This window comes from Miniopterus natalensis, chromosome 15 (genome assembly GCF_054644295.1).
Source record: "Miniopterus natalensis isolate mMinNat1 chromosome 15, mMinNat1.hap1, whole genome shotgun sequence".
Classification (NCBI taxonomy): domain Eukaryota; kingdom Metazoa; phylum Chordata; class Mammalia; order Chiroptera; family Miniopteridae; genus Miniopterus; species Miniopterus natalensis.
Genome location: NC_142095.1, coordinates 32,664,645 through 32,689,953, shown reverse-complemented (window position 1 = coordinate 32,689,953; position 25,309 = coordinate 32,664,645). Strand labels below are relative to the sequence as shown.

Genomic DNA, 25,309 nt, shown 5'->3' with positions numbered 1-25,309 from the left:
TCTCTAGAGCTTTTCTCGGACCTGGAGCACAGTAGTGCTCAATCATATTTTGTTGAATGAATGAATGAATGAATGAATGAATGACTTGATGTTCATGTAGATTTTTTTTTTTCTTCTTTTTTTTTTTCATATATCTTTATCGACTTCAGAGAGAGGAAGGAAGAGGGAGAGAGAGAGATAGAAACATCAGTGATGAAAGAGTCATTGGTCAGCTGCCTTCTGCACGCCCCCTCACTGGGGATTGAGTCCACAACCCGGGCATGTGCCCTGACCAGGAATGGAACCTCGATCTCCTAGATCCTAGGTCGATGCTCAACCGCTGAGCCACACCTGGCTGGGCTTCACGTAGATTCTTGCTCTGTGATTTCTGAAACCCTAGAACTGAAGGGCGATTATTTTGTTTCTAGTTAAATAAAATGCCTTTCTCTCTTCAGTAAACTCAGCGGAATACTTTGTGACCATTCAAAAAGCCATTTATGAAGAGCTTGTAACAACTGGGAAGACGCTATGGAATAAAGTTAAATAAGAGCAGGCTGCAAAATCTTACAGTCTTACAGAACCACACCTATGTGTGTGTGTATGAGGGTGGGGTTCAGAAGGGAGAGTGCCCTAATAGGATGCTATGTAACTTTTTTTGTTAGTTTTCCCCCCGTATTTCCCAAGTTTTCTTCAGTGAATAACCATGAACTTTATTATAAAAAATGAAAAGGAATGCATTACTTTAATTATTGCCGATGGTAGTCCCCGGCAAATTTTGTACAGTGCTTCAGAGTTGGCAACATGCTTTTAGATCACAGGCACTCTCGATTCTTCTAACAGTCCTGTGAGGATGGTGGGCCATGGTGGGCTGACTCATTCATTCAGTCATTCACATTTCCCCTGCCAGGGCTGGGACTTAAGGGGTGAGAATGAGATGCTCACGGTAAAATTTAAGGAGGCATAAGGAAGCAGCTACTCTTCAGGTGCAGCAAGCGTTACCAGTGATGTTGGCAGCGAAATGGCACCAGTTGTTGCTGGTGAAGTTCGACCTCGGTTCTTGAGTTCAGCAAAGAAAGAATTCAGAGCCAGGAACTAAAATTATAAGAAGTTTATCTAGCCCAGCTGGCGTGGCTCAGCGGTGGAGCATCGACCTAGGATCCAGGAGATCGAGGTTCAGTTCCCAGTCAGGGCACATGCCTGGGTTGCAGGCTCGATCCCCAGTCGGGGGCGTGCAGGAGGCAGCCCATCAGTGACTCTCATTGTTGATGTTTCTGTCTCTCCCTCTCCCTCTCCCTCCTTCTCTCTGAAATCAATAAAGACATATGAAAAAAAAGAAAAACAGAAGAAGTTTATCTAGAAAGTTACAGAGGAGTAGAAGTGAGCCTGCTGGACTGCGTAGGCTCAGGAAACAAGTTACAAAGCAAAAGAAGGGCCCTTGGGAGCTTAGGAGAGAGAAAGGAAGGGTAATGCGCCTGGTGGGGGGAGAAGGGGGGAAAGGGAAAGGTACAGGGGTGCTCCCTAGAGGGAAAGCATGCTAGGTCCTTTGTCTTGAACCCTCAAGGCTGGGAGTTTAGGGGAGGATCTCAATAGAATATTCATCAGCTTTATGCTAATGCACCAAAATGAGATTTATTTCCCAGACTTCCATCCATCCTTGGGCGTGGTTGGCACAAATGGCACTAACTGAATTTTCTGTTATCTATTTCCCAGAATAGGGTGATTTAAGCTATTTACCCTCTGGTTGGGGAGGAGAAGTGGGAACCATTTACTTTAATTGCGATTTACTAGCTGGCTGGAAACTTCTTGGCAGTTTTCCTATTCAACTTGTTCTGGCTTTCTAGCCTGTCTCAAGTGCATGATTGGCCCTAAGAATGAGCCCTTCAAATTTTTTCCCTTTAGGTACCTCCCCTGCCCAAGTCCTGGCCCTGCCACCACTCCGTGCCAGGCACTGTTCTCTGTTCTGGGGGGTCTAATAGTGAACAGAACACATAAACTATAAAGGGCTTCTGTTCTACAAGGGGAGACGGGCAAAGTTGTTGCCCCGCTGTTACAGTAGAGGAAACAGGCCCCATGGGGAAAGTGACTTGCCCAGAGCAAATAAGCAGCTAAAGCTCAAGGCCCCTGACCCTCACATCCAGCGGTCTGTCTTCAAAGTCTTGTGTTGCAACGAAGTTGCTGTTTAAGTTCAAGTGGTAATGTGCTGGTCCCCGTGGGCACTAAATGGAATCAGCATTATATCTTGCACTGCCTGTGGACCCCAGCTGATGGTGGAATTTCAGGTATGGTAGGGGGGCCGATGGGGAAAATATTATGGACAAAGTCCGGCTAGCACGCTGACCCTCTCATGGAGGGACTGCTTCTCTAACACTAAACAGACCCTCTCACTTGCCTTCTAGCCTCCTATGTGATCACAGACCTGACCCAGCTGCGGAAGATCAAGTCCATGGAGCGAGTGCAGGGCGTGAGCATCACCCGGGAGCTGTTGTGGTGGTGGGGGATGCGGCAGGCCACCGTCCAGCAGCTGCTGGACCTTTTGTGCCACCTGGAGCTCTACCGCGCCGCCCAGATCATCCTGAACTGTAAGTAACCAAGGTGGCCCCGCACGGCTGACCCTCCAGCATGTGTCAGCAGGAGCTGCACGCACTGTCTGGCCTTAAAACCTTTTTGAATCTTAAAAAAAATTGAATGAGCTTCGCTCAGTGGCAGCATCATAACCAACGCTCTATTTATCTGAGGCACAATTATTGCTGATTGAAAACTTTTCCCAATACCCTGCTAGGACAACTTGAAACATAGTTGGCAATGACAATTTAAAAATTTTTAAATGGAAGAGTTTACCATCCAGCTAAGAAATTAGTCACAGGGGTTATCTCTGGTCACGGGTGGAGATGGAGGTCACACCCAGGCTGTCTGGATCCAGAGCCCTTACTCTTCGCTTTTCTCATGGGAACGTCAAAGAACACAGAGTTTGGGCTTTGAGGAAACACTGACATTTTGCCTGTCCACTTCTCTTTTTGCGTAGAACTTTACTCAGACCCCTGCTTTCCTGTTCCACATGCCTCTGTCCTCTCAGGGCTGTGAGAACCTACCTTTGCTCCCCAAGCCTCTTTCTCTTCCCCTTAGCCTTGCTGATTCAAATTGCCCGAGGAAAAGAGATTAAAGCCTATTTCCACATCCACAAATACCCTGGCTGTTCTTTTGTTTTGGGAGTTTGGTTGTGTTTTTACCATTGCTTTGAGTCCTTAGGCAAGACACTTCCCCTTTCTGTATCTTTTTCCCCCTCCAGAATAAAAAAGTGCTATAAATTTGTCACTTTTTGAAGGTGAATCTTGAGGGGTTGTGTGAAGCATTTTAAGTTCCTGTATTTCAACTGGTCAAAGCAAGTTTCCCTTCCCTAATTGTAGTGAGGCAGGATAGTAAGAAGCTAGGAAAATTCCTTGGCAAGTGGAAGAGGGAAATCAAGACAGATAAACAGCAGCTTGTAGCCACCGAGAAAAATGTAGATACCAAGCAGTTTGTAGCCATCTAGTAAATCCTATCTTCCCTAAACCAATGGCAGTTCAGAGTAAATGGTTTGGCCCTGGCTGGTGTGGCTCAGTGTGTCCCCCCATGCACCAGAAGGTCACCAGTTTGATTCCAGATCAGGGCACATGCCCGGATTGGCCTGATCTGTTACCGGTGAGAGATGAGGAGACCTCAGTTCTTGTCTTGTTTTTTTAAAAAAAATATTTCTTTATTGATTTCAGAGAGAGGAAAGGAGAGAGAGAGAGATGGAAACATCAGTGATGAGAGAGTCATTGATCGGCTGCCTCCTGCAAGCCCCCTACTGGGAATTCAAATTGCCCGAGGAATTTGCCTTGACTGGGAATCGCCTGGATCCTAGGTTGATGCTCAACCGCTGAGCCAGGCCGGGAAGTTCTTGTCTTCTTGAGGGAAAGATTTCAATCAAGAGACAAAGTGTAGAAAAGAAAGCAAGAATTTATTAACGGCAGCAAAAATATACTTAGGGCAGTGAAACAAGGAGGGGCTTAGATTAGAAGAAGCAATGGGAGGGCCCAGGCTGGGCTGCTCTGGGTCACTGGGAAGTCAGAGAAAAGGGAGCCTTGGAGGATGGTTCAGGGGGTTCACCCTGGACAGGCTGACGCTGCCCATTGCTCATTTGGTTGCAAGTCTCATGGGGTCTGGGCTCCCTGGAGGGAGAGCACATTGGGGACGTTCATTTTCTGGGGTTTTAAAGTCTGGGTGTTTAGGGGAGGTCTTAGGGGCAGATCAGTAGAATATTCATCACCTTTACGCTGATATACCAAAATGAGATTTATTCTTTTAATTTGTCAGTCCTTGGGTGGGGTTGGCAAATGGCACTTAACTGGATTTTTGTTATCTGTCTCCAGGAGTTGGGTGATTTAGCTATTTACCCTCTAGTTGGGGAGAAGTGAAAACCATTTGCTCTTACGTGTCCTTGGTTTAGGGAAGATAGGATTTACTAGGTAGCCACAAACTGCTGTTTAATTATGTCTCAGTTTCCCTATTCCACTTATCCTGAAATTTTCCTAGCTTCTTACTTTTCTATAACGGATCCCCAATAGGGGGTGTGCAGGAGGCAGCCAATCACATTGATGTTTCTCTCTCCCTCTCCCTTTCTCTCTCTCTCCGAAAATCAATAAAAAAGGACCCTGTCTTATGTAAATCACTGTAGTCTGCCCTTAGTAACCATATGTATATGTGTGTATATATATATATATTTATTTATTTTAATCCTCAGCTGAGGGTATTTTTTCCATTGCTTTTCAGAGAGAGTAGAAGGGAGAGAGAGAGAGAAACATCTATGTGAGAAAGACACATCGATTGGTTGCCTCTCGCACTCGCCTGGACCAGGGCCGGGAGCAAGCCTGCAGCCGAGGTACATGCCCTTGGCTGGAATCAAACCTGGGACCCTTCAGTCCAAGGGCTGACACTCTAACCACTGAGCCAAACTGGCCAGGGCAAATAAATAAATAAATAAATAAGTAAATATGTGTATGTATATGTATATATTTTGTTTTTTTTAAAGAGTAAATGGTTAGCATTTCTCCCCAACCAGAGAATACTCTCTCCCTCCCAGGAGCATGTCCCCACCCACTTCTTTCCCCACAGGCATGCACCTCACAACCTGGGCAACAATAGGCAGTGGCGGTTCATCCTGGACAAACCCCCTGAACCTGTTCCCAAGGCCCCATTTTCTCTGATTTCTTGGTGAGTCAAAGCAGATCAGCCTAGGCTCATTTCCCCACCAAGTTCTTCTGTTAATCTAGGCCCTTTCTTGTTTCACTGTCCCCAGCTTCAATAAATGTCCTTTAAAAATTCACCTGGACTGGTGTTATAAAATATTTCCCACAGGGAGTCAAGAACCCAAACACTACCAGCAGGGGCCAGGTCCCCTTTCCGGTAACAGTAGCATTAATTAAACCTTATTTTGCATGTGCTGGTTGAAGATAGTTTATGAGCTTGCTCAGCTGCCTCAGGCAGTTTGAGAACCTGACTTCTGTCTACCACTTAAGGGCTTTACATAGATTTGAGTAAAATGGTGTTTGGCAACCCCCCCCCCCCCCAAGTCCTAGAGCTAAAGTGGCTTCCTCAGAGAACTAAGGCTCCAGGTCATATTATTTGTATTATCAGAGACCTCCTGAAGGTTGGGCCTGAACTGAAAGGTGATGTGTGGTAGCTGTTGGGGACCACACAGGCATCAAGTCTTTTGAAATCTTGTACTGCGTGTGGTTGCTGGTCTGATTGTGTGAAGAGCTGGCATGTGGGTCTCTGTTCCTTGATATTTTCTTGGCCTTAATTGCCAAGACCATTGTTACTCACTTTGTCAAACATTAAATGTCCTAAGAATTAGAATTAGTACAGAAGGCTTATTACCCAGCTACCTGGTCCATCGTCTAGCAAATCTGCCTGCCAGTGTCAACCCTGTTTTATTCTTGTGGCCATTTCCTGGTGGTCTCCTGTATTAGCATTCTAGGTTCACGCTGTTACTAAGGGCAGACTACAGTGACTTACATAAGACAGACAGTTCATTTTTCTCTCCTGTGTTACGGAAAAGAGACCAGGCGGCTGGATCGGGTCTGCCTCTGGCCAGCCTGTAGTGCATACAGATTCTTGACTGTGCAGGAAGGATTTTGCAACACTTGAGTCCAGGTGATTTTGAGAGTACATTTATTAAAGTTGGGACAGTGAAACAAGGAAGGGCTTAGGAAAGAAGAAGCAACAGGAGGCTAGGTGGGGCTGCTTTGGCTCTCTAGAAATGTTATAGGAAAGAAACGAACCGAGGTGGGGCTGCTGTTAGCTCACTGGAAAGTCAGAGAAAAGGGGGCCTTGGAGACAGGTTCAGGGGGTTAGCCAGGGATGAGCTGCCACTGCCCGCTGCTCCCCTGGTCTTCGGTCTCATGGGGTTCCTTAGAGTTTAGGAGATGCACACCTCTGGGGGATATAGAGGAGGAAGGGAAGGGCGTGGGCTTGCTCCTGGGAGGGAGAGAGCAGTCTGGGACTCTTGAGATTTTTAAAGCCTGGGTGTTTAAGGGAGGTCTTAGGGAAGGATCTCAATAGAATATTCATCAGCTTTTCCAGGTCTGTGCTTTCAGGGTCATGGTCTCCACTGATTGGTCAGCACCAGGGCAGGGGGTTATTAGTCATTTCAGTTGGTCCTAGTATTGCCTTCCTGGTTTTGCTGCTTTTTGGGGCTTGGAGCTGAAATAGAACTGAGGCCTAGATGTTATCTCTAGGGAGGAAAGGTCAGGAGGCCTAAACCACATGACCAGTGATGTGGCAGGAGGAAGGGCCACCATGAGGGCAAGGTCCGGCACCAGTTTTGCCTGTTTTTAGGCACCTGGGGCTTTCCACCCTGGTGGCCTTTTGTATCTGGCTATAAATTGCTCAGTCAGTTTGTTCAGCTATCTGTCACAGTTTCCTCATTTTTCTTGCCCAGGAACTTTCCTAGCTTCTTACTAACCTGCCTCAATAGGGCAGTTCAGTGATGCAGAGGATCAGGTTCTAGCTTTTTCATTGCTCTGCCATCTTGGACACCTGGCTGCCAGCTCATACTTGAGATTACTACCTGGTGCCCTCCACGTGCACATTCTAGCCGGGAAGCTGCACACCTAACTTCCCTTTACAAGTCATTTGCCAGGACCTAGTTACATGATCACACCTAGTTGCAAGGGAGGCTGGTAAATGCAATCTTCAGCTGGGAGGTTATGTGCACAACTAAAGCTTCTATTACTCTAGAAGAGAAGGTAATAAATACTGGAGGGGTAGCAGTCTCCCTACAATCTTCCCCCTTGGGCCACCCAGATATTCACATACACCTGTCTTCCCACAGAGAAAACATGCTCACCCTTTCCCCAAGGATACAGGTCTGGAGTCCTCATCAGTTCCTTCCTTTTAGCTCATGACCCTGCATCTGTGGGTGATGCGCAGTCTGCACTTTCAGTGCTGGAATCTGAACAGGAAGTCAATTAAAACTCTCATTTGAAATGAGAAACACCCTGTAGTACTTGTTAAAGTAGTTGACAAGTCTGTCTGAAAGGAATTGTAAAAGGTCCCTTCTGCTAGGGGAGTAAGTCCTTTGCTTGGTCCATCTGGCCAGCCCCTTGTTCTCAGGAAACCAGTGATTCTGTAGGTGTGTTTCCCAGATTTCTAGTCATCAGCAGTACCTGGGAACTTGTTAGAAATGCAAATTCACCTCATCTGCTGATTCAGAACCTCCAGGGGTGCTGCTGGCTCTGATGTAGATGAAGGTTTAAGAACCATTGCTTCTCTAACTTCTGGCTCCGTATTGGGGGTTTGGGGAGGGGATAGGCATTGGGAGGAGTGTTCCCCCGGTTCATTATTCTCTGTGGCCTCATCTGAAGTGGGAAGTGAAGAGAGTCCTAACCCTAAAAGGGACTTTCCCAGACTGCCAGGCTTCAGAGCCTCTGTCATCATCTGGGGCTTAGGAGCTGGAATCAAGGGAGAGGCCAAAGTGTCAGAGCTGTGGCCTCCAGCTAAAGACAGTTTATCTACCTTCACTGCTGAGCTATGGAGCCAGTTAAATGCTACCGAAGGCAGGCCTAGGAGCTGAGCCTGTTGATGGTTGGGATCAGATGCCTCTAGGTCTGAGGATGGAGGCTAGAAACCAGGTGTGCCTCACCTGGGAGGTGAAACCCTCTCTCCTTCCTCCGCATGGGGAGTTAGATACACAGAGCTGGGCAAGTGACTCAGTCATGAACTAAAGAAGTACTTATCAAGTGTCTGCTATGTGCTGGGCACTGGGAACACAGCAATGAAAACACAGACGAGGTCCCAGACCTCAGGGAGCTTGCAGTCCAGTGTGGGTGATGACAGGGGGACACATAACTCACCGCATTGTGGGTGCCCAAAGCACAAGTGTAGGTTGGGTGGGCAGATAGGTAGGAGAGGGGGAGAGGGGAAGATTTGATCTCATCAGGGGAAGCTTCCCTGAAGAAGTGAAACTGAAGTCTCCATTCAAAGGATGAGTGGGCCCAGCCAAAGTGAGGTACAGCATAGGCATTTCTAGGCAAAGGGGACAGCATGTGCAAAGGCCTGGTGGTAGGAAGGAGCATGTTTAAGGACCCAAAGAGAGGTCATGGAGGCCTCCCTCAGCTAGAGGACAACAGGAGTGTGGTGGGCTGAGACTGGGAGAGGGCAGGGTCAGGCCTCCCAGAGTTGCACAGGCTGTGGTCCAGTTTGCTTTCACCAGGAGCCGAGGGAAGATTTTGGAGGGCTTGTACCTGGGGAGTATCCTGTTATACTGGCCACTGTGTGGAATGGGGGCTTGGGTGGCTCCAGGTATCAGCTGAGTAGGAGAGCCAGGAGCTTCTGGAATCTGAAAGGATTTGGGAGGTCACCGAGGTTTATCTTCTCATCTACTGCTACCATCCTCCTGGGAGTCTTAAGTTTCTCAATTTTTATGTAGTCTTTTCTTGGTTGTGCAGCCTTGACAGTTTCTAACTTTTGGTTTGGCACTTCATCCAAAGTCATTTCCCTCTTGGAGCTGAGTTCTCATTGAGTGGGGAATTTTTGGCTGCTGCCTAAAGTGAAACAGAGATAAACTCTTTCTGTCCTGAAGAGGCTGAACTGTTGCAAGGGCCAGACAGGGCTCCTGTGTTTGCTCCCTTAGAAGCTTTTCCAACATCTGCCCCTTTCCAACTACCAGGGAACAATAAAACATGGATAGGAATCAGACCCTAAGGCCACTAGGGACTTCCCACTGGAGGTAGCACTGTGTTGGGCCAAGACCTGCCAGGTTAGGAGTCAGTGTATCTGGGTTCTAGTCATAACTTGGATTTAGCATCTAATATATGCCAGGCAAGCATCTTATCTCACAAATCTTGTTATCTCCATTTTATAGATGAGGAAACTGAGGCTCAGAGGTTGAGTAACATGCCCAAAGCCACATAGCTAGTAAGTAATGGGCCAGAGAGGGAACTCAGGTTCATTTGACCTTGACTTCTACTGGGGTAGGTCACTAGATGGCATCAAGTTTCACCTCCCCCTCTGAAAAATAGATATAGATATTAGCCTTTTTTTGTAAACTGGGAAGCTTCAAAACGTAAGAGATGGTGAGGTTTTTCTAAAGTTATTGCTCTGTGGCCCAGGACAGGTCCCCTGATTTTCCTTCCACTCATTAGTTATTCCATTGGAAAAGAGTGAGGCTCTAATCACTATGGGTTTCTTGGGGGTAGTGTGAGAATGAACAGAGGGGTATGTGCACTACATCTAAACCAGTCCCCAATGTTTTAGAGAGGAAAGGTAAGAGCTGGAGGGAAAGGCACTGTCATTTACTGAACTCCTACTCTGTGCTAAGCTTTTGTAACTAGACTCCTCTGGGTTGCAAGTTTTAGACACATATTAAGATTATCCATTAATCAGGATAGGCTAGGTTATGTTGCAGTCACAGAGAAATAAACCCTGAGATCTTAGTTGTTCAATACAACAAAGATTGATTTCTCCAAGTCCAGTGCTGCCTCATGCATCCTTGTTGCTGGCAATGCCATCTGGAACAAATGGCTTCCAGGGTCACTGTGGCAGGGGAAGGGACAGATGAAAGAGGCTCACTAGCTATTAATTGCTTTATCTAGAAGTGACTATAGCATTTCCACTTAAAATCCATTGGCCAGAACCAGTCACATGACCCCAGTCTAATTACAAGGGAGGCTGGGTTATGAGAGGGAGCAAATGACTATTTGGTAAGCACTGTCTCGGCTACAGGTTACCTCAATTCAAGGGGGATTATGATAAGGTTCTACCTAACCATGGCCTACAAAGTCTCCATGGTCTAATCCTTGCCCAGCTCTTTCACCTTATACCTGCCACTTTCCCTCTCATTCATTCAACTCAGCCACTAGGGTCATCCTTCATTTGAGGGGATACACCAAGCTGTTTTTCTGCCTCAGGACCTTTGCATATGCTATTCCCTTTCCTTAGAATGCTGCTCCCTCCCCAACTCCCTTGCATTCTTGCCGTAATGAATCTTTTTCATCGTTTGGATCTATGGTTAAATGATAGCTGTCCACAGAAGGCTTTTTCCATGGCCAACCTATAATATGTAAGTCTGTCAGGTACCCCTTTCTTCTCAAGTTTGTTTTCTGCATAGAACCCATTCCAGTTTATAATTAGATATCTCTTGTTTAGCTAGCTTAATGTCAGGGTCATGTCAGTTTTGATAACTAATGACATCCGCCGTCCCTAACACGACAAATGAGTGAATGGGGAAGGATGAGTCATTTTAGCAGCTGTTGAAGTACTGGTCCATTGGAGAACCAGAGCTCGAGAGAGTGATTAGGAAAACAAGTCATGCCCTCAGATTTGCCTAATTTTGTGTTTAGTTTGAGTTGGTAATTTTGAGTAGGGGGTGAGTGTGTGGTGGTGGAGACTTTAGATGCCTAGGAAGGTCAAACCCAGGGATTAGGAAAAGAAAAGAAAGGGCCTAGAAAGTTATGTCGTACTAACAAGCACCAGGGTTCTTTAGTTATGGCTGAATCACTTTCATTTGTTCTAGAAGGGATTCATTTCAACCATCTGAGTCAGCTGAAGAATAAAAAAAAAAAGTATAAATATTACATCACTGTTTAACTTGAGGGCTGTGAAGGATGGGGGGGATTTCCAGAATGTGCCCACAGAGGAAAGACTTGTCAGCAGCTACAGTCCCCTCTGCTCACGTGTGTGTGACTTGGATTTGCTACTGTGTTAAATGTTCCTAGGCAGCCGGGGAGGAGACCCCAGACCCCTCTGCCAAGGGCCCACCATGCATAAACCTTTCAACTGAAGGAAGTGGGGTATAAGTAAACAAAATATAAATAAGTAAATTTAAATATAAATTTAGGATTCAGCTAAATTTAATATATAAATTTATTTATTAATATTAATATTAATATATAAATATTTAAATATAAATAAGGTTTCAGCTTATTGAGGTATAAAGCAGAGAGAGCAATTGGGCCTTTTCCCCAGAGCTGTTACCTGAATTAAATAGGCCATGTGTATAGGAAAGCGTTAGGACAAAGCCTGACCTAGAGTCATGATAACAATGGGATGATCATGATAACAATGGTAAGAAAGACCAGCAGCTTGTAACAGTGGAGCACTTCCTTATTTCATCATGGCACCTCTCGGGTCCGGGTACAGTTCCTTGTCTCATTTGCCAGATGAGACTTAGAAAGGTTACCGTGCCAGCAAGCCTGACTGTGGCCTGCATAACTGGTTGGCAGCCTGCTGGCGTGCTTTGCTGTGAGTTCATTCAGCTCTGCGGTGTGACTCATGCTCCTTAGAGAGTGTGAGATATCCTGAAAATACAAAGCAGAGAGGAACAGAAGTCAGGCCCGTCACCTCTTGTGAACCTCAAAGTGGGCACATAGAGATGCCTCTGTCCCCTGGTACCTGAAAATCAACCCTCATTATCTAGGGAACTTTCAGAAACATCCAGACTCTGATGTACTTGGTCTGAGAACTGATAGGCAACCAGTCAGCACCCGCAGCCACCAAAGCTGTTACTTTCATCACTGGCATCCCCTCCCTATCCCTGGGGGTCCACCCCAAATGCTTCCCTTAAAGACCGTAACATGGGGATCAGAGGTTCTTTTTCTGTGCCATTTGGGCAGGGGGAGAGGACAGAGGATGACCGTTGGTATAGTTTGTACCCTGGTCTTGGGCCAGCTGCTTTACATATCTTGTCCTACTAAGTCCTGGGGTAGTCCTGTATTTTTATTCTGGCTCCACAGAAAATACAAATGAAGCTCAGAGGATTAAGAAGTTTGCTCTTGGGCACTTTAGGAATTTTAGAGGCTGGATCTGGAAATGGGAGCTTCCCTACACTTACTCTAGGTTCTACTCTTTTTTTAAAAAAAAAAGTATTGATTGATTTTAGAGAGTAGGAAAGAGAGAGGAAGAGAGAGGGAGAGAAACATCAATTGGTTGCTTCACTCATTTATGCATTCATTGGTTGCTTCTTGTATGTGCCCTGACTGGGGATCGAACCCGCAACCTTGGTGTATTGGGACGGCGCTCTAACCAACTGAGCTACCTGGCCAGGGCCTCGGTTCTATTTATTTATTTATTTTTTAATCTTCCCCCGAGGACATGCTCTTACTGATTTTAGAGAGAGAGGAAGGGAGAGAAAGAGAGAGAGAACCAGCCCAGCCTGGCGTGGCTCAGTGGTTGAGCGTCGACCTAGGATCCAGGCGATTGGGGTTTGATTCCTGGTCAGGGCACATGCCCGGGTTGAGGGCTTGATCAATGACTCTCTCATCATTGATGTGTCTCTCTCTCTCTCTCTCTCCCTCTCCTTTCCTTGCTCTGAAATCAATAAAGATATATTTAAAAAAAAAAAAAAGAGAGAGAACCATTGATGTGAGGAACGTCGGTTGGTTGCGCCCCATATGCATCCCAATCGGATGTCGAACCTGCAACCTGGGTGTGTGCCCTGACTGGGAATCAAACCGGAGACCTTTTTGTGCTCTGACCAACTGAGCCACACTGCACAGGGCACCTCGGTTCTATTTTTTTTATCACAATTTTTATATATATTAAATGTATCTTTATTGATTTCAGAGAGAGGAAAGGAGAGGGAGAGAGAGAGAAACATCAATGATGAGAGAGTCATTGATCAGCTAGCCTGCAACCCGGGCATGTGCCCTGACCGGGAATCGAACCCTGATTGCTTGGATCCTAGGTCGACGCTCAACCGCTGAGCCATGCCCGGCTGGACGCAATTTATATTTTTGGATTTTATCATACTGCAGAATCAACTTTGTGTGGAATCTTTTTGAGATTATAATCCCAGGGGGAAAAGAATGTTGTCCTGGAAGCCTGAGGCTGCTCCTACTCATCAGTCATAGTAATGATATAACCGGCTTGACCTTCACAGACAGGAAACTCAAAGAGATTTGAAGCTGGTCACCACCCTTTCTCATGAACACTTTGGCTTCCTTTACCCAGTCCTGCCCTTGAGGTTCTATTTTTATTTCCATGGCACTCTGCTGTACCAGCCTGGTAGAGTGGGTGTTGTGTCTGCCCAGTGATCAGACACCTGGTTTCCAGGCACAAAGAGCATATAAGCCACACTTTCTCCCTCTTCTGGTTTTGATGGTGGGAAAAGAGGCAAGAAAAGGCCTGCTCTGTACCTTTCAGCTCAGATCAGGTGTCAGCAACTCAAGAGTAGAAATGAAGATGTTTAAACATCTTATTTATTGTCTGCATCTAAAAGACATCTGAAAACCACAGCTTGCTGAAATGGGGGTTTCACAGGAAACCAGAACCTCTCATCAGATTGTTACTTGGGGACTGAGGACTGACGTGGGGTTCTTGTCAGCTGAGTTCTGTGGGTGTGGCCCTGGAAGTGTGACTAGTCAAGTCTGAAAGGGGCTGACAGCCTCAGCCACAGGCTACGGCCTCTGCTGGTGCCACAGGGCTTTCTTTCCTGTGTGAACCTCCACATTCCCGCATGCTTGCCCATGACCCACTGTGCCAGCTGTAGGCCACTGCATGTCACTGAGAAGGAACAAGAAAAACAAGAGAAAAACTGGACTCTCTTTAGGATGAAAACATGATAAAGCCTTTTATGTTCCCCGTGGGTAGAGGCCGTAGAGGTCAGCCATAAATGGGCTGGCAGCCTCAGTGTTCTGCCACATGTGTCTTGACTGAAAAGCAAAGACCTGTGCAAAAAGGGAAACAGTCAACAGAAATAGGACACTGAAGTTAGGTCAGGCCAGGAAGGTTGTCCTTAGCCCTGTTTGACTGATGTGGAGATAGGCTCAGGCAGACCTCTAGAAGGGGGAAGGTGCTTCTTCTGGAGCCATAGGCAGTTAGGGGTGCAGGTGGGCCCTGCAGGAAGTCGATGCAGTGGGGAGCAGCTATTACCGTTGTGGCCTGGCTCTGCAAGAAATGGCAGTCTGGGGTCCCCTTCACCAGCAGGCCTGGCCAGCCCAGTATGAGGGGAGCTGGAGCCAGGCTGGGGCTGATCTCGCACAGAGGAGCCACCTCTGCCTTTTTGCCTCATACACAAATATAATCTCATTTACTTAAAAACTTTTTTTAAATGAGTAGTCAAATGACAGAGTAGTCATAAAGACAGAAAGTTCAATGGTGGTTGCCAGGGGCTGGGGGAGGGGGAGTGGGGAGTAGTGTTTGATGTGGCCAGAATTTCAGTCTGGAAAGATGGAAAAGCTCTGGAGATGGATGGTGGTGATGGTTGCAGAACAGTGTGAATGTACTTAATGCCACTGAACTAAACACTTAAAAATGGTTACGATGGTACACTTACGTTACATGTATTTTACCATAATTTAAAAAATCAATATAATAAAACTGGAAAAAAAAAAAAAGTGTAAACAATTTAGAGTCCTGTTAAATGAAAATGAAGACTCCCACCCTACTCTGTACTCAGTGTGTGGGTTGTTGAAGAGCTGACCAATATCTTATAAATAGAACAGCAACAGTGAAGCAGTTCCGCCTTTTGAGCTAAGCCTTTGACACGCAGGATCTTCTCTTAGTTCTCGTGAAAAGTGTCCAAAGTAAACAGCTGGGAGGTGTTGAAACTGGTTGGTTTCCATTCCAGGGCCTGAACGCTAAAAGGCTAAACTCTGTGTCTTTTATAAGATAGTTTATTTAAAAGAATAACATATCAGTGACAATAAAGGGAAAAGCTGCTTTTTCCCCATTCAGTCTTCTGTTACTTCTGTGCATTCCCTCTGGCCTTTCTTCACAAGTCCCCACCCGGTTTTCCTGCTTTTCAGCAGGCCGGCTCAGGGGCAGTGCCATCTGCAGGTGATGGTAATGACCTTGGTATTTGAGTAGTTCTACCCTGGCCAATGGGAGGGGACAGTGAACCAGCCCTAGGTTTGAATCTCATCAGCTGTTTGATTCACGGAGAAATCATTTTGCCTCTGGGAGCCTCCATGTGCTTAAAAAAGAAAGGTAATGCAGATAATTGTTAACTACCGGAGATTGTTGTGAAAGTCAAATAGATCTGCTTGGTGCCATACAAGCGTAGTGCCATACAAGCGTAGTGCCATGCATTTAGGCCTCATTAATATCGTTCTAGTCCCTAAGCTTGTGTTTGAAGAGCTTGGCTCCACTGTAACAATCAGTTTTGTGAAGAGACACAGTTTACCTGTTGGAATGAATGCTGTTACTGGGGACTCAAAGGCTGGAGGCGGCTTGTCCCAGCCCCACCTCATGATGCAGGTGTGAGTTAACAAGTCAGAAGTCTTCCTTGGGACTTTAGTGCCCCCATTTTTGTGGTTCTCAAATATGGGTCTACTGCAAACCACCAGAGAGTGAGGGGCCTTGAATGCAGGGCTGCAGAATTTGGATTTGATCTGCGAGGCAACGGGAGATATAAGGAGTCGGGTGAAGAGTGTGTTCTTTATCCGGATGATGGTGTCATAAAGGCTTTAAGTAGGGGAGTGATGAGGCCAGATCTGTATTTTAGTAAGATGCAGCCTGGGGAGGGATCTGAAGGCTTCCGAGCTGGAGGCAGCAGTCAGCAGGGAGAGATGACACCAGGGCAGCAGTGGAGGAAGCTGCTTCCCATGGAGTAGTCTCAGAACTGGGTGGAAGCCAGTGTACACACATCCTCGCAGTACCTTGGGGTTTCCCAAAGGGAGGCAAAAAGGAAATGATTACTCTCCAGAAGGCAGGTGACCTCCACCCAGGCTCCTTTGGCCAGCCCTGTCTGCCAACCTGTGTGATCTTAGGGAAGCCACTTAACCTGCTCAGGCCTCAGCTTCCTCTAACAGAGATGAAATGGAAAATCCTTGCGAGAATTTTATGTATGCAAAGCTGGGCCTGGGTGTGGCATAGTTGGTACTCAATTGACATAGCTGCTATTTTCAGGGTCCCCATCTATAAAACAGGGAAGGATGCATATGTTTCCACTGCTTGTGGAAGGGGAAGCTGTAGGACTAGCCAGAAATTTTATATTTAGGGGCTTGACTAGGGACTTAGCAGGATGGATATCTTTAACTTCCTCATGTGCTCAGGGAAATGTATAGTTTACAGAGCCCTTTCTTGTCTGTGTTATCATATCCCCCTCCCAACAATCTGTGAGATAGGCAATCAGATATTAATTATCATTATCTCCATTTTATAGGTGAGGAAACAGGCCCTGGGAAGGAAAGTGACTTGTCTAAGGTCACATAGCTACTGGATGAAAAATTTAAAAATAATCCTCACTAGAGGATATGTTAGGGAGAAGAAGGGGGTGGGGAGAGAAAGAGAGAAGCAAACTGTACTCATCCTGACCAGGATGAAACCCTAAACCTAGGTATGTGCCCTGACCGAGAATACAACTTTTGGTGTACAGGATGACTTTCTAATCAACTGAGCCTCCTGGCCAGGGGGCACAGCTAATAGAATTAGAAGCCCCGTGTGCAGACTCAGAATGTCAGAGCTGGACCTATCACAGGAGATTGTCATGTCCAACTACTACATTTTACAGATGGAGAGGCCAAGGCTCAAAGAGCGAAAGAACTTGCTGGGGTACACTGGGAATTTGAGGCAGAGCCTGGACTAGACCAGCCTCTGGATGGCTATTCTACTTCACTGAATGACTTTCTTCCGTTTTACCTGTTTCAGGGAAACCGGTTCCTGAAATTGAGCCTTCTGTCCCAGACTTCCCGGATACGGCGAAGCCAGGAAAGCCCTGGGCAGCTTTTGTAAGAGACACCAAAGGTGAACAGAAGGGGCAGCCCGTGAGGCCAGCTGCCTTTTTGGGCCCAGGTATTTTTAATTAAATTAAATTTTTTTATTTAAAAAAAATTTAAGGAAATGATTTATCTATAAGGATATTCAGCTCAGTATACAGTAGCAAAAAATTAGAAACAACAGTGAGGATGGTAAAATTAATGACAGAAGGTCATTACAATAATACTGTTAGCAAAACAATACTGTTAAATTATTAACATAACAATGCTGTTAACAATGATTTGGATATGTATACATGCATGGAAACAAGCTTATGATATATTAAGTAAAAAAACTGAAAAAAATCAGATAATAAAAGAATATATACCATTTTTTAAAACCGTTTTTAGAGAGAGAAATAACTCAGTACATTTCTGTGTGCCAAACACTGTTCTAAGCATTTCAGCTATGTTAACTTATTGAATCCTCCTTAGCTATGAGTTAGGTACTGTGATTATCCCCATTTCACAGATGAGAAAACTAAAGGGCAGAGAGTTAAACAGCCTTCCAGGGTCATATACTCAGGGCCAGAAATTTTACCTGTGGTTTTCCTAGCCCCCATCACAGGTGCATGCAGGCCCAGGCTAGGAGCCTAATGACCTCTCTGTCTGTTCTCCACAGACCTGTGGCTTGTCCAGGGCCTGGCCCTCACAGCCATGTGGTGGGGTGCTACCTGCCCTGCCACCTTCCTCCTCTTTGCCAGTCACAGATATTGTACTTTGTTCTATGGCACCTGAAGCACTGAGAGGGAAAGTGATTTGCTCAAGGTCGCACGAGTAGGAAGTAGCGTCTGAGCAGTGTAATTTGAACACTTATTTCCCTAACCTCTGCACACACTGCTAGCCCAAAGCCTTTCAGACAACTTCAGATTTGTCTCCATTCCCTTGTGCCCAGGAAAGGGCTCAGGGACAGTTTGCCAAGTGATGGAAAGACTCAGCCAGCAATAACTTCCCTGAGGGAAACTGCTGCTCATGCCCACATCTCCATTCTCATCTCCTCTTCCCTGGAGCCCAGCCTCCCTTCCACTCTGTTGCAGCCTCCTGAGTGCTGAGCCAAAGATCCCAAATCCGTGAAACCTCAGTTCATTAATGTGGATCCTGAAGCCAAGGTCAGCATGGGCTGAGAGGAACATGCATAGGCTTTTGCATTAGACAGACCCACATTTGAATTCCAACTCTGCCACTTACTAGCAGAATTGTTTAGCCTCTCTGTGCCTCAGTTTCGTTATCTATAAAATGGGCATAATGGCCCTGGCTGGTTTGGCTCAGTGGTTAGAGCGTCACCCTGTGGACTGAAGGTTCTTGGGTTTGATTCCTGGTCAAGGGCACGTCGGTTGCAGGTTTGATCCCGGGCCCTGGTCAGGGGCTCATGCGGGAGGCAACCAATTGATGTGTCTCTCTCACATCAGTGTTTCTCTCCCTCTCTCCCCCTCTTCCCTCCCTTCCACTCTCTCTGAAAATTAATGGAAAAAATATCCTCAGGTGAGGGTAAAAACAAACAAAATATGGGCATAATAATAGAACCTACGTCATTTTGTTGTGGTAAGGAATCACACCACAGGGTTGTCATGTAAGTGCTCATTAAATGTTAGCTGATGTCACCCTGACTAGTGTGGCTCAGTTGGTTGGGCACCTTCCTGTGCACCGAAAGGTCATCAGTTTGATTCCTGGTCAAGGCAAATGCCCAGGTTTCAGGTCCCTGGTAGCAGATGTGTAGGAGGTGACCCATCGATGTTTCACTATCACATCGATGCTTTTCTCTCTCTCTCAAAATTATTTTAAAAAAAAAGTGTGCTGATGTTAGGAAATTTCCAGATACCCCAGATAGGTCAAATCTGGAAAATTAATTCTAGGCCAAGGAGTCTGAGTTATTTCCTGTGGCTAAAGAAAAAACATGCATATCTTAGATTAGCAATTAAAGATAAGGGGAAATAGTCATAAAGTAAATGTGATACTGGTTGATGGTCAGTGGGAAACATAGTAATGAAATAGTGAAATTCTGGGGGAGTGCTGGTCAGGATGGAGGAGGTTACAAATGTAGCCGCTTCTGCTGTTCCTCATCTAGGTGACTGCAAAAACAAGCATCATATGTTTCTGCCAGCCTTTGCACCATTCACTTTCTTGAATGGCCCTCAGAAACACATGTGCTCTGGCAGGTCGAGACGAGAAATACAATCCATAGACAGAGACAGGAAGTCGGTTGTTTATCTTTGCAAAAACTGAAAATAAGAGCGTAATCATTAATATAGTCAAATAATCCAAAGCTTGTCCTCTCTGGGGAAAGCCTCAAGCTTCCTTTGGGCCCCAATGTTCAAGCTGATCGATTATCTTGTAGGAGTGGAGAATGCGGAGGCAGCAGTAGCTGGGCAGGGCATGACAGGTGGGAGCAATGCCTGCCTGTGTGCAGGAGACACTGGGCTGGGAGCTTCTAGTTAGTGCCTTGTGAATCACACTGACAACCAGGAGGTGGGGGCCCCTGTTTTTCCCACTCCCACCCCCAACCTTGATAGCTGGGGAAGGGTGAACAACCTGCCACAGTTTCCCGGCTGTATGAGTGGTGGGGTCAGGATTCTGCTCAGGTGGGTTCCAGAGCGCACTTTTTTTTTTTTTAATTAATTTTTTTAGAGAGAGGAAGGGAGAGAAACATCGATGTGAGAGAGAAACATTGATTGGTTGCCTCCCACATGAGCCCCAATCAGGGGCTGGAACCCCCCTTTTGGTGTACAGGAAGACTCTCCAACCAACTGAGCCACGCCCGCCAGCCAGGGCCAGGGCTAGAACCCACATCTTCACCCCTGTATATACTGAACCCGTTGCAGTAGGTGGAGAGGAAGTGGGGCAGAGACTTGGAAGAGGGAAATACTTGAGCAGGTGAACTATGAACAGGTTTTGAGCACCTCATTAAACAAATTCTCAAAGCCAGAATTCAGAGAAAAGGGCTCTGAGTTGCTGAAATAACTCACAAAGCCTTAGCTATAGGAGAGGCCACTGGGCTGTCAATAAGAATCTGTTTACTCTTATTCTACACAGAGTTTTCCCAGCCTTGGTACTGCACACACACATACCAGACAGAGACTGATCTTTGTGTTGTATAACTGTCACCTCTCTTAATCTGGACAAGAACTCTACAAGGAATGGACTATTAATGATCTTTTTACATTTGAGAAAGCTAAAGAAATAAAGCATAATTCACCCAAAGTCAACTTTTAATAATGTTAGAGCCAGGACTTGAGCCCAGTTCTGTCTTATAAACAGACCCACTGCTGGCCACAGAGCAGGATACAGAAAATCCCAGATGAGGTGTGTTCTATGCTCAGGCCCACAATGGTACAATGTAGCAGGACGGGATCTGTTGCATTTGGCTTGGGAAAACAGACATTCTAGAAAGATTTTTATAGGAAATGTTCTTTTTTTTGGTAAAAGTTTTGGCACACAAAGGGTTAACTTGTAGTGTTTTGGAAATGACATTTATATTGCCCAGTGACTTCCCTGACCCAGTCCTTCTATTCGAATTTACAAAGCAAGGACTAGTTCTTATCTGATGTGTCAGCCTTGCTATAGTGGCCCAAATCTCATCCCTTTTTATTTTTTTACAAAAACAGAGGGATAGACTCTGCCACTCCTCCAACTAGTCACAAGAGCAGATCTCAGTGATCATCCCAACCTGAGACCTGGTGCAGCCCTCAGAGTGAACTCCAGGCATCAAGTCAGACCAGAAAACCCTGGTTGTGTGAGGCCAGTGCTGACCTTGGAGTCACAGGGCAAAGAAAGAGGGCAAGGGACCATGTGTGCAGCTCTGCTCAGAGGCCAGCACTGGGTCAAGGAGAGGGGCTGGGGCACCATCGAGTTGGCCTGGAGCACCGGTTCCTAGAATGTGGAGCCTGTATACCCAGTGGCATGTGAGAACATGGGTGTTAGAAAAAATATATATCACATGCACAAAAAAATAGAGATTTCAAAGCTAAATAGTACGTATGTGGATTAAAGTGCACTGAAAGAAAAACATCAAGTAACTCAGTGACACAGGCATGGCCAATGTCTAGGAGATGGGTGAATGCGACAGGCCAAGGGTACTGGGCAGAGGCCAAGAGGAGGCAGGGCAAGGGTGGAGACTCCATCACAGGAGCAGCAGCAGCAGGGGGACCTTCTGCAAGTCAGGGTCCCTGCACTGCTGGCCAGTGGGCACCTGTATTCCCAGTCATCTGTGGAGCAGAAGCCAAGATGAACACACAAGGATTTTCATAGGACAAATGCCTGGGAGAAAATGTGGAAGGAGCTGGGCAAGGCTGGGGGTTGGGAGGTTGGGTAGGAGTGTCCTGCTTGCAGTCTAAGGCAGGCTCAGGGGTGTCCTTGGGGAGACTAGAGTCGCCATGAGAGTCTGGAGTCTCCCCTTAGCCTCCCTTCTGCACTCCATCACTGGGGGGAGGTGGGAGCCAGTTGGGAAGCTTGGCCTGGGTGCGGATGGGGGATGGATTTGAGTGAGCAGCAGCTTAGGCGTTCTCAGTTATGCAGCCAGCCGCTGGTCTGCAGCACATTGCTGGTTTTATTTTTTTATTTTGAATCTGGATTAGTTAATCCAGATTTGCCAAAGGTTTCCTTCCAGTGTCTGAGCTATAGCTCTTACCCCGAAGCTCAGTTTACAGTTATAGTGCACTGATGGACTGAGAGGATCTCTGTGTGTGCGTGTGCGTGTGCGTGTGCGTGTGTATTCGTAGTGCCCCATTCTGGGGTTCTCTGATGCAGTGTGGGTGTGCAAACATGGTACCTTCTCAAGTGTAGTTCTTTCAAATATAGCCAATGCTGGAAAATGTGAAAAAACAAAAACAAAAAAACCCCTAACGACTCTAGAAGCAGCAGCAGACCCAAGAGAGAGGCTTAGGGTGACCCTCTTGTTGGGCTCTGCAGGCTGCAGGGATGAAAGAGCCTCAGGCTTCGTATCAGATAAGTTTTATCAGCTGCCTGGGCTAATAGTTTAGCAAGGCTGATTGTAGTTTCACCCAGGTACTATTTTCAGTCTTCTGAATTACTTCTTATGGCCAAAGGTCCAGATTAATCACTCCTTTCCTGATGTCCTAAGCCAGAAATACGGGCAGCAGGTGAATTTGACTGGCAACGCTGGGGTCAAGGTGCCCTTGGAAGGGCCGGCCCCCAGTTACTCAGAGGCCTCTTTTTTAGCATCTGTAAAGAATAGATGATAATGGTACCTATCTTCTAGGATTGTTGTGAGGGTTAAGTGAGTTATCACAGTGAGGCATTTAGAACCGTCCCTGGCATGATGTCAGTGTTTGCTAATTGCCTGGAATATTTACCGCATACCTGGGCTTTCCTCCACACATGCTGGTTCCACTGCCTCAATGCCCTTCTTGCTCATACCCACTTGTCAGAAACTTTTCCCCATAGTTCAGGCCCAGGTCAAATGCTCCTTCCTCTGTGAAACCCTCCTTGACCTCCCAACTGTGACGTCCAGCCTCTCCTGCTTCTGACCTTAGAGGCTGGGGATTTCCTTTCCTGCCATGGTGGAAGGCAGGCTTTGTAGCTTATTTTCCTGTGTTCTCTGATCCTTTTGAGGGAGGTGTGACAGTGTAGGGGCTAGATGTCACACAGATGACATTCCATTTGAAGGCTGGCTCTGCCACTTACTATGTGGGCCTGGGCAAGTGGCCACCTCCTGTGCCTCTGTTTCTCCACCTGCGAAATGGGGATCATTTATAGGACCAATCCATTGGGTTGTCATAAGGACTCATTTAGGTAACACATGAGGGTTGTGTAGGCTGGTGCCTGGGGGTGTCAGGAAATAGCAGCCATTATTATTGACAGTAATCAGAGACTGGTTTCGTCTGGGGACTGACAGGGACCCTCTCCCTCTTTCCTCAAGCGGGCCACTTTCTGACCCACAGTCCCTTCTTTCCAGGGCCTGCTCCAGCCAGAGCCAGCCTCCTGCCTCCTCCTGAAGATACCCCTTCTTCCTTAAAAACTGACCCTCCTGCTTCATCTGATTCAAAGGTAAATCCCCCATTTGAAAGCCATATCCCCAGTTTGTGTCACTCTTTCTCAAAACTGTAATGCATTTATTCCCTGAGACCAGTTTGGGGGTTAGGGGTGGGGTCGGGGGGGTGGTTCAGGAGGAGAAAGACTCATTGAATTACTCTGAGTTTCTAAGACAGTAAGTATTGGTAGTCGTTACAGCTGGGATGGGGTTGGAGTGGAGGGGGAGTGGTACACTAGTGAATACACATTTTTGTTTGTTTGTTAAACCTCACTCAAGGACATTTTTGCCATTGAATTTTAGAGAGAGTGGAAGGGAGGGGGAGAGAGAGAGAGAATCATCGATGTGAGAGACACACATTGGTTGCCTCCCACACACACTCCAACCGCTCCCGGGGATCAAACTTGCAACCCAGCATGTGCCCTTGACTGGGAATCGAACTGCGATCTCCTGGATCATAGGTTGATGCTCAACCGCTGAGCCACTCCTGGCCCAGCCGGGCTATGTGTACCTATTTTTAAGCAGGTAAGTGATTGCCTGCCTGGCCGGCATGGCTCAGCGGTTGAGCATCAGCCTAGGATCCGGGAGATCACAGTCCGATTTCCGGTCAAGGCACATGCCTGGGTTTAGGGCTTAATTCCCAGCAGGGGGCATTCAGGAGGCAGCGATCAATGACTCATAATTAATGTTTCTATCTCTCTCTCCCTCTCCCTTCCTCTCTCTCTCTCTGAAACCAATAAAAAATAAATAAATAAAAAAATTAAAAAAGCAGGGAAGTGAAGCAGAGCTGCTTTTCACATGCCCAGGTTGAAGGCTGGGCGTGCAGGAGGCAGCCAATCGAAGTTTCTATCTCTCTCCCCCTTCCTCTCTAAAAAAATCAATAAAAACATAATAATTAAAAAAAATCATGTTTGGTTATGTGAATCTATATCCTGCTTCCCAGCATGCATACCATGTATAGGACCAGGGGCACTAGCTTAGTCATTGACCAGTTGTGTGATCTCACCTCAGCTCTTTGACCCCCTTGGTGCTTACGTTTGTAAATTGAAAAACAACAAAAAAGGTAAACTGAAAACCAACAAAAACAAATGAACAAAAATACATTTTAGTTAATCTTCAAAATTTCCCTCCAGGGGAAGATTGTTATGTTCATTTTTGCTGATACAATTAAAGTTCAGAGAAGTTAAGTAACTTGTCCAAGGTCACAGAGCAAGTTAGGGGCAGAGCTGGGATTTGAGCTGGCCCTGTTTATGTCCTTTTTATTATTCCTCCTCACTAGATAAGATGATCCCTTCTACCCTTTCAGTTCTGGTGTTCTAGGATCTTTGAGGTTGGGGAAAATAATATTTTCCATATTAACTCCATATTAATCTCTGTCTCTCCTCTGAACCCCCAGGATTTCAGTACCTCCATTCCTAAGCAAGAAACACTTCTGAGCCTGGCTGGAGACAGTCTTTTCTGGAGTGAGGTAGACGTGGTTCAGGCAACCGATAACTTTAACCAAACCCACAAAATCAGTGAGGGGACCTTTGCTGACATCTACAGAGGACAGAGGCAGGGCACGCCCTTCGTCTTCAAGAAGCTCAGAGAGGCAAGCACTTCTTGGTTTCTAGTGTGTGTGTGTGGGTGGGGGGGCGCTGCATGGGTGAGGCTGGGTTTTAATGTTTCAGTGTCTTTTCCCGCAGATGGCCAACTCAGGTCCAGTATCGATTGAAAAATTCTTCCAAGCAGAGATACGAATTTGTCATAGGTGAGCCTCCCCTATGGGAAAAACTTTGTTTAATAGTGATGACAGCTAACCCTTCTATAAAGCTTCCTATGTGGCAGGCATGTTTTAAGCGCCCTGTGTTTATAAACTCATTTTATCCTTATAAGAACACTGTAATGTTACACACCACTCTCCCAGTGGGGAGGGTGGTGTGTAAATAACTTTAATGAGTGTGAAAATTGTGAAGTAGGATGGCCTGGGGGGAGTGGAAGAGAGCAGAGGGGTCAGGCAGGAGGCCATTATAATAGTTCTGGTGATCTCACCCAAGGCAGAGGAGGGGGGAATGAAGGGGACATTTTGAAACTACTTATGATAGTGAATGGTGACTAATTAGATGGGGGAGGTAAGGTTTCTAGGAAA

The 25,309-nt window shown here is 46.4% G+C and overlaps 1 protein-coding gene and 1 non-coding gene across 2 annotated transcripts in view; both read left to right on the top strand.

The window, feature by feature from the left end:
* The window catches only part of IRAK2 (interleukin 1 receptor associated kinase 2), a 52,711-nt gene that overhangs the window by 7,992 nt on the left and 19,410 nt on the right, over positions 1 to 25,309 (top strand). Inside the window, exons 2-6 of the mRNA XM_016209935.2 lie at positions 2,376 to 2,558; positions 17,089 to 17,232; positions 23,107 to 23,198; positions 24,578 to 24,772; positions 24,867 to 24,931. Coding sequence (XP_016065421.2) covers positions 2,376 to 2,558; positions 17,089 to 17,232; positions 23,107 to 23,198; positions 24,578 to 24,772; positions 24,867 to 24,931 — 679 coding nt within the window. The remainder of the gene's footprint in view (positions 1 to 2,375; positions 2,559 to 17,088; positions 17,233 to 23,106; positions 23,199 to 24,577; positions 24,773 to 24,866; positions 24,932 to 25,309) is intronic.
* Positions 2,668 to 2,805, top strand: LOC148091443 (U4 spliceosomal RNA). Its single transcript, XR_015715734.1, has one exon. It is a non-coding gene; the product is annotated as a U4 spliceosomal RNA (small nuclear RNA).